Source organism: Crocodylus porosus, unplaced genomic scaffold (assembly GCF_001723895.1).
Source record: "Crocodylus porosus isolate Cpor-Errol unplaced genomic scaffold, CroPor_comp1, whole genome shotgun sequence".
NCBI lineage: Eukaryota > Metazoa > Chordata > Crocodylia > Crocodylidae > Crocodylus > Crocodylus porosus.
In genome coordinates this window covers 74,565,310-74,578,947 of record NW_017728909.1, presented here as the reverse complement: position 1 = coordinate 74,578,947, position 13,638 = coordinate 74,565,310, and the positions used below count along the sequence as shown (strand labels likewise).

Here is a 13,638-nt window from a genome sequence, read left to right as displayed (position 1 = left end):
TTCCTCCCACTTTTGGGGGGAAAAAAGTGCGTCTTATGGTCCGAAAAATACGGTAATATATGAAAACAGTGGACATGTCTTTGTCCAAAACTGCTGTGCAAGTTTACAGCGCTATTTAAATGATTTGTAGCAATAACGAATTGCAGCTGCAGTAACTAAAGCAGGGGTGGGTGATTATTTTGGGCAGAGGGCTGCTTATTGAGTTTTGGCAAGCCATCGAGGGCCGCATGACAGGCAGCCCAGGGCAGATAAATATTAATTTTCTAAATTTTTAGGGGCCCCACGGGCTGGATAGAATTGCCTGGCAGGCTGCATCCGGCCCCCAGGCTACATTTTACCCACCCCTGAACTAAAAAGATATTAAAAAACTGTGGTGATACAGCAGAGGTGGGCAAAATATAGCCTGTGGGCCAGATCTGACCTGCCAGGCAATTTCATCCAGCCCACCAATTAATTGTACCTCATTCAGCCTGCATGCCTCACTCCTTCCCTCATGTGAAGGAGGTCCTGGCCTGGACAACAAGCTGCAGCTGCATGGGAGCATGGAGCATGGGGCTGGGGTTGGGAGTGCAGAGCTCAGGTGGGTAGGGTGTGGATGTATGTGGGGTGTGACAGAGGTTGGTGGGGTGTGGGGATCCCCCTGCACATTTCCACCCCCCACCATGGCACATTAGTCAGTAGGCCTGTGCAAAGCAGCCAGTATTTGATTCAGATTCAGTCGTTTCAGGGGACAGTGATTCGATTTGGTGATTTGGATCACTGTCCCAAATTGATTTGGCTAAATCGGATTCAAAAGATTCGGCGCTGATTTGGTGATTTGCTCGTAGACCATCATGTGGCATCACTAAAATACCTATAACTTGGTCATTTTTTTTGCAGAATTGGATGAAAACGGCAGGGTTGGTAGCCTGTTCTGACAGCATGAAGCCTGACAGGTTTCAAGGAGATAGGCACAGGGGTTTTGTGAAAGTGCCGCTCAAACGGTTGAAAGCAAAACTCGTGTCACTTCTGTGTTAACTGGGTTTCTGGTTGTAGCCATGTTGGTCTAAGGAACAGGCAGGCAAGGTTCTTTGAGCAAATGTGATATCTTTTATTAGACCAAATGAAAAGTTGGAGAAATATATCTTGGCAGGCTTCTGGGTTTAAAAACCCTTTGTCAGGCTGAGGAAGCTTCTGCATTTGGTGTGTGCGCTCTTCCTGGATGGAATGAATAGTAAAGAAGCCAGGAGCTGGGCTGCAGGCAAGAAAGACAATCAGTGAAAATATAAATTGAGGTGTCAGAGGGTGAGAGACAAGCTGGGGGTGGTGGTGGGGGGGAGTGGGATGTAGCAGCCATGTAAAAGTGGAAAGGTACCTAGGAGCCAGTGAGTACTTTTCACGTTCTGTTGCTTCCAGACAAAGACAGCTCACAAAAGGAAGAGAAAGGCTTCACACAGAGCCTTATATGCTGTTTCTGCATCCCTCCCCCAGAGCACTGTGATTGGAAGGGAACTCAGGGAAAGATCACTGACCAGCTACAGATGTCAATATCAAAGCAGTCTTTCTCCCCATCCCTCTTCTCAGTTTCTGTTTCCCCCCAAGACTGCCTTCTGAATCACTAAATCTTTTCCAAATCAATTTAGATGCTTCAAATCAATTTGGAGCTTTTAATGAGTCTCCTGATAAGATTTGGATTCGACGATTTTGGCCACCGAATCAGGCCAAATCATCTCTGAATCGAATTGGCGACCAAAGCCTCACACAACCCTAATAGCCACTGCTGCTGGCAGTAGCAGCAGGCCTTCAGGGTGCTCATGGCTCATGCAGGTGCTGTCACATGGTGGCACATAGCTCTAATCCATTCCAGGAGCTTCAAGTGGCAGCAAGGAACGGAGCTAGGCTGGCCCGCCTCTATCGTGCGGGGCTCCCCATGGTTCACATGCAGCTCCTGGCACTTGCTCACGCCACTGCTTGGAAGCCCCATGCAATGGATCCAGCTGCTTTCCCTGCTGCCACATGCAGCTTCTGGGACTGCACTTTAAGAGGTGGGGAGCCCCACCCCCTGCTTCCTTCCTGGAGGAGTTCTGGCAGTTGCATGTAGCAGCAGGGAGCAGAGTGCCATGTGCAGCTCCTGGAACTGGCTGGATCCACTCACTGGCAGGCGGCAGCACCTGCGCAGTCCATGAGCACCCTGAGGGCCCGCCACCTGCTCCTGTTGCTGCTGGTAGAGGCTGTGCACCATGGGGGGGATTGTGTGTGGGGGTCCCCACACCCTGTCCACCCTCCGTCACAGCCCACAAACCCCACTCCCCACAACCCCCACACATACACACACCCTACAACATATACCACACCCTCCATACGGATATCCCACCATACACACATTCACCCCCATCATACCCCATACACTCCCCCACACACAATATACAAGAGTAAAACTTTCATAGAATCATAGAAGTAGGGTTGGAAGGGACCTTATAGATCTTCAAGTCTGACCCCGTGCCGGGGCAGGAGAAAAAACTGGGCTCAAATGATCCCACCTACGTAGGCATCAAGCCTTATCTTAAAGACCCCCAGGATAGGAGCCAGCACCACTCCCCTTGGAAGTTGGTTCCAGATCCTAGCCGCCCTGACTGTGAAGTAGTTCTTATGGATGTCTAACCTAAACCTACTCTCCAACAACTTGTGGCCATTATCCTTGTTATGCCAGGGGGTGCTAGGGGAAACAAAGTCTCTCCCAAACCCTTCTGGTCCCCCTAGTGAGTTTATAGACGGTCACCAGGTTCCCCCTCAGCCTTCCCTTGTGAAGGCTGAACAGGTTCAGGTCCCACAGTCTCTCATTGTAGGCTCTGCCCTGTAGTCCCTGGATCATGTGTGTGGCCCTCCTCTGGACCCTCTCAATGTTGTCTACGTCCCTCCTGAAGTGAGGCGCACAGAACTGGACACAGTATTCCACCTGTGGCCTGACCAGTGTTGCGTAGAGGGGGAGGATCACCTCCTTGGCCCTACCTGAGATGCACCTGTGGATGCACGACAAGGTTCAGTTAGCCCTGTGCCAACTGTGACCTCGCATTGTTGGCCCATGTTCATCTTGGAGTCAATAATGACTGCAAGATCCCTTTCTGCTTCCGTGCTCTCAAGAAGGGAGTTTCCCATCTTATAAGTGTGCTGGTGGTTACTAGTGCCCAAATGCAGCACCCTGCACTTGTCAGTGTTGAACCGCATCCTGTTTTTGCTAGCCTACCCCTGTAACCTATACAAGTCTTGCTGCAGTCTTTCCCTCCCTACTAGTATGCTCACCTCACCCCAAATTTTGGTATCATCAGCAAATTTAAACAGGTTGCTTTTCACCCTGTCGTCCAAATCGCTGACACACACTTTATTTTTAGCTGTTATTCAACCACTTCTATATACACAATGTAAACAAATCGGAACAGAATTATTTTTTAAAATAAAATAAAAATACGTTATAGCAGATGTTTGACTTTTAGTACATGATTTGTTTTTTTTCCTGCTTCTAGGATAGCACCCCCCTCCTCAAAGGCTACCTTTGTGGCCCTTGGCAACTCACCAAAACTGATTAGGTGGCCCTCTAGCCGAAATAGTTGCCCATCCCTCTGATACAGAGTACTACTGATAGAAGGAATAGCTGACCTGTGAAATGCCTTTAGAAATTGATTAAATCAGAAATGTTCAGCTAACAATAAGTAAAGTATATGGAATATTTAGCTAGGCAAACCATGAAGTTGGAATGAAACACTAACTATAGATTCAATAATCATTGGGCATTTAGCATTTTTTTTATCATCTTTTCTTCCTCTCCTTCTAAGTTATGGTAATTTTTTTTTCCTGTGAGGATTTGGGCTGAATGTTTTTGTTCAGGAAGCTCCACTAGCATATGAAGGAAATTAGTGATAGGCCACAGGAACACTTATTAAATTCTGGCAAGAAAGATTGTACAGAGGTTATCATTCTCTTAAGAATAGAAGGAAATAGCTCTCTTATCCAGCCCTTCTGTTCCTGCCAAAAGTGTTCCAATTAAAGACCTAAATATTTCATAATTGACATGCATTTTCTTGATATTTTATGTTCTCAGGATTGGCTGACACACAAAAAAGTTAATGATATCACAGAATTTTTTACCTCTACTATGTTGCTGCTTTAATTCCAGCTGTGATCAGAGGTCATCATGACAAAACGTACCAAGTGTCTGGTAATACAGATGAAATGAAACTGGTGGTCTTGTTTTATCCAACTACTAATGAAACTGGTGGTCTTGTTTTAAGACCAGCTGTGGTTGATTCCATCTTCATTAGCAATCTCAGTAAGTATTCAAAGATTTAAAAGGCTATGGATGCTAAAGTAACTAGCACAAGTGGTCCAGCCAAAACAGGGTTAAAGAGATATGGGGAAGATTGGGCTGTCATTGGCTACCCTTTTTTATTTTGTTGATAAATACTAGTTTGTTTTCAAGCGCTGTGAAGTAAGTATATTTCACAAATGAGCAACTAAATTGTATTCTGCTGTCTTGATAAAATAAATTAGCTCTCATGTTTTCCAGAGGAATCTGATTCTGATCATAGAACAGTAGGATATTTTATTCATATGACAAGAGGTCACTGAACTAAATATTAGGTGAAATCTGGCATAGAAAAGCAAAAGTAAATGCAAAAAGCAGTGTAAATGGGGAAGGTTAGGATTAAAAGGATACATGCTTATGCATTCTTAATAAGCACATTAGGTTTCAATACAACACATGAATATTTTAATGCAAGGCAAAAGTAAGTTAGTAAATGAGTTAAAACCCACAAACTTTATTCTGAGCATATTTAAACCATAATGGCAACATGTTCTATTTAACTTGCTGTGGTCAGAACACACTGTATTAAATTCTGGGATCCTGTGTTCAGAACTAGAGAGATCTAGTAGGCTATATAGAAAATATTCTAACATATAATATATAAAAATTTCTATATGGTGTTGCAAAAAACCATTAATATGTTTCTGTACATGCAAATGTGTTTTGAAAGGAACCTCAGTAGTTGGATAATTTTTTTATAGTTCTTAACACGGTATGTTTCATATGCAAGTACGTTGTTTTGCTCTTGTATTAGCCTGTATGGGCTCTCTGTCATCTCTGATGGAAAAAACTGAAGCCAAGAGGTGAATGATAGCAAGTTGCCTGGCTCTTTTTTATTGCTCCATCATGTGCAGTTTCCTTATGAAGAAAGTCCAGTTTTTCAGTCTAGAAACTGTTAATCTCAACTGAGTTTGCTTAAAATTCTCGTAAATACAAACATAGTCTTTATCATATTAAAGAAAGCAAGCCAAAATCAGAGTCCTTCCACAAATGGGGAGAAAAAAACTGAAAGGAACCAAGACTGCAGGAAGTTCTGATGGTTGGGCTACAGAATCAAAAATGCTCTGTCAAAATGGTTTGGTTTTTTTTCTTTTTTCAACAGAAAATTGGGTTTTAAACTGTTTTTAATGCACATTTTAGAGAGTGTTGAAATATTTTGCCTAAACCCTCTCAAATTTGGCCAAAAATGGGAGTTGTAGTGCCTCATGTGAGTCATGGTTGCCCTTCTGCTGCCATAAAAAAAATTATGGGGGCATAAATTGTGGGCAGACAGATGTCTTTGCCCCTTATGCTCCATGTGCCCAAAAATATTGCTGCGGCAAAAAGTAGTCATGGTTTTTGATGTCATAAATGGGAGGGCATTTTTTACTTATTGTACACCATGGGAATTCCCCTGCAGGGGAGATTCCTGTCAGGTTTGCAGACGAGTGCCCCAAGCATCTCCCTATAGGGGATTCCTACAATGCATATATCAGATTGCTGTGCCCTGAGTTGCAGCGCTTGTCTGCAGGTGGGGGAACTCCTTGTAGATGCGTGCCACAAGTCAGGGTATGACACCCTGTTATCCCACAGGATTGGGTTCCTGGAACTGTGGAAGCAGGGGCCTGACCCTGGTTAAGTCTGTAGATGCCAGTGAAACGCATCAACTGTGTCAAGACATAATTCTGCTCCAAAGTTGATGGAAATTTTACTGTCTTTTTCTTAAGTATTTTAAAAAAAATATTATCTTACCATGGTGACTCTTTGTATAGTTACCTGCTACCACAATACTGTACATTCTCTCGAAGCCACAATATTGTTGCACATTATTGCTTTCAGCCATTTTATCAGAACTCTGCAGTGATGAGACACTCGTGTTTTAAGTGCGCCTCCCCCCTGCTGCTTTGGGCCGGGGCCATTCCTCCCCTCCTCTCTACCAATTTGGACTGAGGCCAGGGCTACAGCCACTCCCCCTCTCCCCCCTGCTTCTTTGAGCCAGGTCTGTTCACCACTCCCCCCTGCTACTTTGGGCTGGGGTTGCTCCTCCCTCCCCCCCACCCACTGGCTTGGGTTGGGGCCTGTGACCAGGCAGCAGTCATGGTAGGAGCAGTTGCAGCAGCAGTTGTGGTGGGGTGCAGCCACTAGTCTCCCCTCTCCCCTTCCCACTCCCCTCCTTTCCTTTCCTTCCCTGCTGGTGCTCCAGCCCCTGGCTCCAAGGAGTGCGAATAAAGCGTTATGGACAGACAGACAAAGGCTTTTATAATATTAGAATATTAATAGTCACATATCATATTTGCATGTAATATTACCTAGGACATAAAGGTAAATGTAAAACACAAGGAAGAAAACAAATGGAGCAGAGCCAGGGATATTGGAAATCTGGCCCACAGGCTGGATGTGCCCTGTCATCCAGCTGACCTGCCAGTGTTGCCCATTGGTCTTAAATTGGACGCATGCCCTGCTGTGGCGTGCATTGGACCAGTCCTATACACTGCATGGGCAGTGTGGGACCAATCTGGCATGTGTTGCAGGGAGCACTTGGGGCTGGTCCTGGGCACATGCTGCTGACTGTGCTCAGAGCCAGTCCTGGGCTCATGTTCACAAGGACTGGTCCAGCATCACTCCTAGTTTACAGGGCCTGATGAGTTTGACACCCTAGGAGTAGAGGAAAGCAGGCATATGTAAGAGTTGCAAACATTGATTGAGAATAAGGAGATTGTAGTAGGGGCAAGGATAAATAAAACATCATTCAACTGCCTGCTGAGCAAGACATCACTGCAGGAGACAATGGCAGTTGGAAGTAATTTATAGGGTAATTGTAGACAAAGAAGGCTGGAAAAAAGCAGAAATGCAGCAAAAGTAAATGAGTTCTTTGCTTCAGTTTTCTTTAAGAAAGATGTGGCCAGATGCCTGAAGCAGACATAAATTCAGAGGGGAAGGAGTTCTTAGGATTTAATGTTGGAATTGCATCAGCAGAGGTGATTAAAAAAAAAAAAAAAAAAGAAAAAAAAATTGGAGTGCCTGAAGACTGACACACATACATGGCCAGATCAGACCTGCAAGTTAGATTTCAACAGCATGAGGTTACTAGAAATTCTAGCCCAAGTCTCCACCATATCTACAATTAAGGCATTATTCTTTTAATAGTCAACGTATAAAGAGGTTCTGGAGACTTTTTACAAAAAGTAGAAACTGTAATATCCTCACTCTCTGATTTAATTTAATTTTTTTAAAACCTAGAGTTCCATAAATACTGATATTTATGGAGGGGGCAAAATGCAGCCCTCGAATAAAACAGGAAAACTTTAAGGACATAATCTCATTTTAGATGTGACCTCAAATTTGGAAGAAGAATTATCATCCCCTGTGTATTTCTGTCAAAGGGCAGCACCTTAGTGAAGGTGCTGTTCTGTGGTGCCTCATCCACTCTCAGAATGAGATCATCTGAGGCAAGGTAGATGGATTTAGACTAATACGGCTAACTACCTCCTTGAGATATTTTAAGTGTAAATCTAGTGCCGTATGTAGAGAAATTGAGGGGAGAAGAATTTACTTCCATTGGACAGTGTCCAAAAGTGGCCAAATTTTACACATACCTCTTCGAAAGCAATGGACCAAGCTTACCAGGGAGCCTTTAAAAGCCATCAAAGTTATTTCACTGTGGAGTCCTGGTGGTTCCAGGCAAGACATGTGTATACATTAGCATTCGTACTAGTTGCAAGTATGGGCTTGTCTAATTCCAGTGTTGAGTAAAAGAATCGTTAGGGCAGATTTAAGGAGAAGCCTGAAGAACTAACTGTTACGACCTCTTTACATTTGGATCAGAAATGTTCTAGCTATAGACTGTTCTGATCCCAGGATTTAATAGTATCACATTGCTTTCAGATGAGGGCTGAAAACAGCTTTGGAAAATATTTTTTGTTTATTACTTTTTGCTTATGCAATATAAATTATTAGTTTGAAATAACAGTTAACTCTGTTGCTAAAATTTTTGTTTGCTCAGTCATGGCTTCAAGCAACATTCAGTTTGTGAGCATTTTCTATTTCCTTTTTGTAATTATTTACCTTTAGAACTGTCGAGAACTTCAGCTGCAGAAGAGCACTTTCCTGTTGTACTTGCAATTTCTTTCCTTCTTAGCCCCAAGGGTTTCTACCTGCATAGTGGACCACAGTAGAAATGATATGTTTACTGCGCTAATGAAAGATCATTAATCAAAAGCCTATTAACAAAGTGTGTGGTCAGTGCAGAAGTGTAATTTCAAACACTTGTCATGAAGGCACTATCTCACATATTGTATGCAGCAGTGCATATATCATCATCTACTGTAATGTGTTACTTTGTGTTGTATTGTGGATGGTTTTTAATGTTTTATGGATGATGTCTAAATATTTATGAAATCAAACCTCTACCAGAGGGGACATGTCTCTTTGGCACACTTGATGCTTTTATTTACGAGGTGCTGGACTTGTTTTTCTACTGCCTTACACATTTATGATCATTTATTAATGCACATAATGGGTGTGAAGCAGTCCTGTTCTGATTTGCAGCTCTTTTGAACCCATTTTCTGCAGGTTTAAATATATGCTGTATGTTGTACAAGGGCTCTGCAGTTTGTATGATGATGTGATGGCTGCACTTTGAATGAATTGGATTGTTTTGGAAGAAAATCAGTATGCATTACTTGTTGATGTCAGAATGCCTGCATATAAATTCATATGAACTCCTGCCATGAAAAGCTTACAAATTTAAAACAACTTGTTTATAGATTAAGACCCAGTGCTCTGATGGGTTTTGGCTGCTTTGTGCCATTCAGTACAGCTGTGCTAATTCACACTAGCTAAAGACCCAGCCCAACATTCAATAAGCATGTATACAGAAAATCATATTATTAAAGAATAAGAAAGAAATACCTTACATAAATAACAAATCTGGCCTGCTACAATTCAAAAGGCATCTAAAAAGTTTAGTTACAGTGAAGAACAATAACGGAAAAATGAACCGCATTTTCAAAGGGGTGAGGTTTCCTGTGTGACTCTCTTGGTCAGCCAGCTTGTCAGAGAACTCGCTCACTGTTTTGTTTAACTTTTGTGCATCTCTTCCCAATCTGTTTCTACTTTTCAGATTTCTTTCTTACGCTTGGCTTATTGCCTTATCAAACAGGCCGGTCTCTCGGTGGGGTATTTCCGAGGGTCTGTCCCATGTGGAGATCCCCACCCTGGGAATACGTGTGGGAAGAGGGTGTAGCAATGGAAAAGGCAACTGCAGAGACCCATGGGTCACATGTTAACTGCTTGTGGGCTGCCAGATGGACAACCCTAATCTAATCTATACTAGATACAAATCGCAGAGAAATTAACAGATTTCTTGGGGTGGGAAAAGAAGAAAAAAGAAAAATACATTTTCAAATAGAATGTGTTTTTTTTTCTGGTAGTAGAATTTCTTAGTGCTAGGAAATTGAGAGTTATGGAAGGAGATAAGAGATTCAGTTTTAAGCACACTGTACAGGGTTTTCTACTATAAACACACTTCCCATTGTTACCTTTCTCATTTAACATATTAGATACTACCAGGTTTTACCTTCATATGTGCTAGGCAATGGTTTAGACATTAGAGAGGCATGTGAAACTATTTGAAGAGAACTTTTTTATTGGATTTCTAACAATAGGTGTTTTAATTTCCAGATAGAATCCAATCTCAGGTAGTATTTTAGTCCTTCACTTCTTGTACTGTTTCATTTGTTTGTAATACAGATGTTGCTACAGTAACTAGGGACTTGGGACCCCCTCACAGAACAGCATTCTTCTTTCAAAGAACAGTCATTCTACTCTGTTGTTCTTCTCTAGGGAAACCCTCGTGATGATTTAATGGACTTTTTTCCATTTTTGCTCCATCCTCATATCAGTGCATAGACCTTTGGTGCATGGGCCTGGCCCTTGTATAGGAGACTCTGCAGCTGCCATGGTAGTGTCTCCACCCTTCTGGATAGCATGATGGGTGCTCCATGGATCTCAGATCCTTGGAGAGATGCAGAAGGAACTGGACAGGACTCAGATGGAGTTGCGATTGCCAGAATCAGGCAAGGCAAGAGGGAAGGCCCTTGTCCTGCAGCATTGTTAGGGCCATAGTTTCAGGGGCTGCAGCCAAACCCATGGGGAACAACCAAGGGCTGGTGAAGATTGCCCTGAACTCTTGTTCTGTCTTGGAATATATGCCTAACCTGGCAGATCTGCAACCTTTGTGGACTAATCCCAAGACCCTTCTGCTGAGGAATAGGAGAATCTAATCCTATTCCATTGAGTAACAGCTCTTCAAGGAGATCCACTGGGATTTTTTCTCCTTAGGCCCTAGCAGGTGGTGGTGTCCCAGGAGGGAGAATGCAGATACGCACTTTACATTATAAAGAAGATGTTACACTAAAACTGGCATTGACTTGAAAAGCCAAAAGCACAGAGGTCTTTGGAATGCTTCTGTCTTTGATCAAGAAAAAATGTAATTCAAGTTGTAGTCTTGGGTTTACTGGTTTTGATTGATGTGCCTCTTGTATGCTCTGAAGTAATTTATCTCAAAGTAATACACTAGTTTTGTTTCCTTTAACAAAGTTCTCTATTTTATAATCCTTTCTGATGATTGAAACTGTAAGCAGAGTAAAATATAATATGAATGTGATTATAATTATGCTTGCTAATCAGTTCTTTTTAAGGTTGCAGTTTGAATACTGCCATCATTCCACTGCAGACCTTATTGCAACATGCTCCTAAAACAAAGTACTGATTCATCAGATGTTCACTCCAGATGTGCTGCTTTTCATGCAGGTTACGACAGGAGAATGAAATGGTTGATTCAGCTCCTCAATGGGAAGCAGTGCTGAGGCGACAAAAGGAGAAAAACCAGGCTGATCCCAACTACAGGCGATCCAGGCACAGATCTCGATCGTATGTGAACATTTTTTATGCTTTGACTTACAGTACTGGTTGTCTTAGATTTTAATTAGGGGTGGGGTGGGTGGTAGGGGAGGAAGCATGGCATCAAGCCTAGGGCTGACTAACAGGGGGTACCCTTAAGGTTTCGTCCATTTTCTTCTTCTCTACTCAGCATTTCCCCACTCTGGTGGGCACTCTCACATCCCCATAAGGTTCTTCTCCACCTGCTGTTCCCTCCAAGCACACTGCCCTGCAGCCCTGCATTATTCTTTACCTTTTCTCTGCACCCCCTTCTGAAGCTGGCTTGCAGCTCTGGCATCCACTCACCCTTGCCACCAAATTCGGCTCTGTAAATTTATTCTTAGCATACATTTTGGCAGCAGAGAAAGTAAGAGAGTGGCCCTCAGTACAGAGCAGCGAGGGCTGGGGGAGGTGAAAAGAAGGTGGGCTTGTTGGCCCCAGAAGCAGATGGAAAGAGCCATTGTGGGAAGTGGGTGGGGTGGAGGGTGCAGGAGCGTTCACCAGGTTCTCCAAGGGCACGGTTCTTATTAGTTCTGCCTCTGTGATTAACTCTAGGGCTAATCTTTCCAGCCCAGTTGTTATTACCATGCTGAAACAGATGAATTACCATCCGGCCTATTCTTCCTGTATGAGAAATGGTTATTGATATTAAAATGCTTTATGTTGAGACTTTATACTGTTACTGGGTATTTAAAACATTTACTTTCAACACCCAATGAGACTCAAATGTTAAAACATAATAAAATACAGGGCTAAAATGTGGCTATTGTGACTCATTGTGTTGAAGTAGTAAGTAGAGTATATTAAGTCTGAGTTTCATGACTTTTTTAAATAGAACATGCTATAAACTAGGAAACACATTTTGAACTCATAGCTTGAATATAAAATCTGCAACAATTTTTTTCGCTAGTGCAAAGAAAGTTTCTATTACATTAATGACACAGCAGGTGCTCCCTCTTGTGGCTGATTTAACTTATGAAATGTCTCGTAGTTTGTTTCTTTGCCAGAAGTTTATGCTAAGTAGTCCAGTGGTATAAAAGGCTTTGATGGGTGATATTTTCATTAAGTATTATGGATGTAGCATCACAAATATAGAAGTGTTCTTCAGAATAAGAAAAGGCCCCAGATGGTGCAGTGAGAGGCCTGAGGACAATAGGTGACTTTCTCCCCTTTACTTTGACAGTGATGAATATATTTCCATCATTTTGTTCTTTTCTACACAAAACAGCACTAAATGTGATAAAATAAAATTGACCCATACAAACACAGGAGAAGAAAACACAGTAAAAGAAAAAATTAACTTTTTTAAGATGTTACAAAACTGATAGAGTAAAAGGCTTTTAATCATTTAAATAGCCAAATTAAACATGACCTATAGGACCTACATACAGTAGGTTGTAGAGTTTATTCAATTTGGGCAAGGCTCAGCTGTGTGATAATGTGTCTTCATGTGTCTGAGAGAGAGGAGAATCAATTAAGTCCCTAGTTGAGAGTATGGGTGGGAGGTGGTTGTTCTTTTTAAATCTTGTAATAAGATAGTTCATTCCAATTCACATAGTTATCAATTGACACTGAACTCTGTCATTTTAGTAGTGTGGGTAAGGCCTTCATGTAAACTTGCCTCTCTTCATTCAACTATAAAATACAAAACGGGGTCACTTTAAGAGCTTGAAGTAGAGAGACAAAGTGTCATTAACTGGATCTGGTTTGACTTAGCTCATCACACTTGATTTGTTTGATAATGAGTAACATTAATCAGTGTTGACTTTGGCTTTTTTCCTCTTTTGTTCTGGGAAGAAATATTTGACAAATAATTGACCTTTGCTAACTTTTATAGCAACGACAAAAACAGAAAGCTCCAAATTCTAGTTCGGCAGGATTTGTTTTTAAAGCTCAAGTAAAACATCTGTGTAGCCAAAGGGCTTTTTTAATTAAGAAGAATGGCCATTAAAATTCCATGGCTACTAAACACTGCCTAGCTGCAAATCATGAATTCAAACTGAATTATTAATAAGGGTGCAGATGCAAACACAAAATGCAGACCTTATTAACATATAAGATTGTTTGAGCTTGTAGACAACAAAATACAAGCCTTGGAGACACCACTTAATGGGAATTCCCATTAGATTTATTGAGCCTTAGAGAATCTGATTCATTTAGGAATTGTCCAGAGCTACTGTCTGTTCTCAGACAGGTCAGATTTATATAACAGGACAATCTGAATATATATTATTTATAGTATTATAGTTGAACGCTAAACTGTGGACTGTAAAATATTTTACAATAGAAATAGATTTCATAGATTTCATAGACATTAGGGCTGGAAGGGACCTCGGGAGATCATCGAGTCCAGCCCCCTGCCCAAAGGGCAGGAAGTC

General features: G+C 42.1%; 1 protein-coding gene across 2 annotated transcripts in view; it reads left to right on the top strand.

Moving 5' to 3' along the window:
- EPB41L4A (erythrocyte membrane protein band 4.1 like 4A) overlaps positions 1 to 13,638 on the top strand; it is a 215,927-nt gene that overhangs the window by 187,821 nt on the left and 14,468 nt on the right. For both annotated transcript variants that reach the window (XM_019532471.1, XM_019532469.1), the window contains one exon: positions 11,132 to 11,251. In XM_019532471.1, the coding sequence (XP_019388016.1) occupies positions 11,132 to 11,251 (120 nt within the window). The remainder of the gene's footprint in view (positions 1 to 11,131; positions 11,252 to 13,638) is intronic.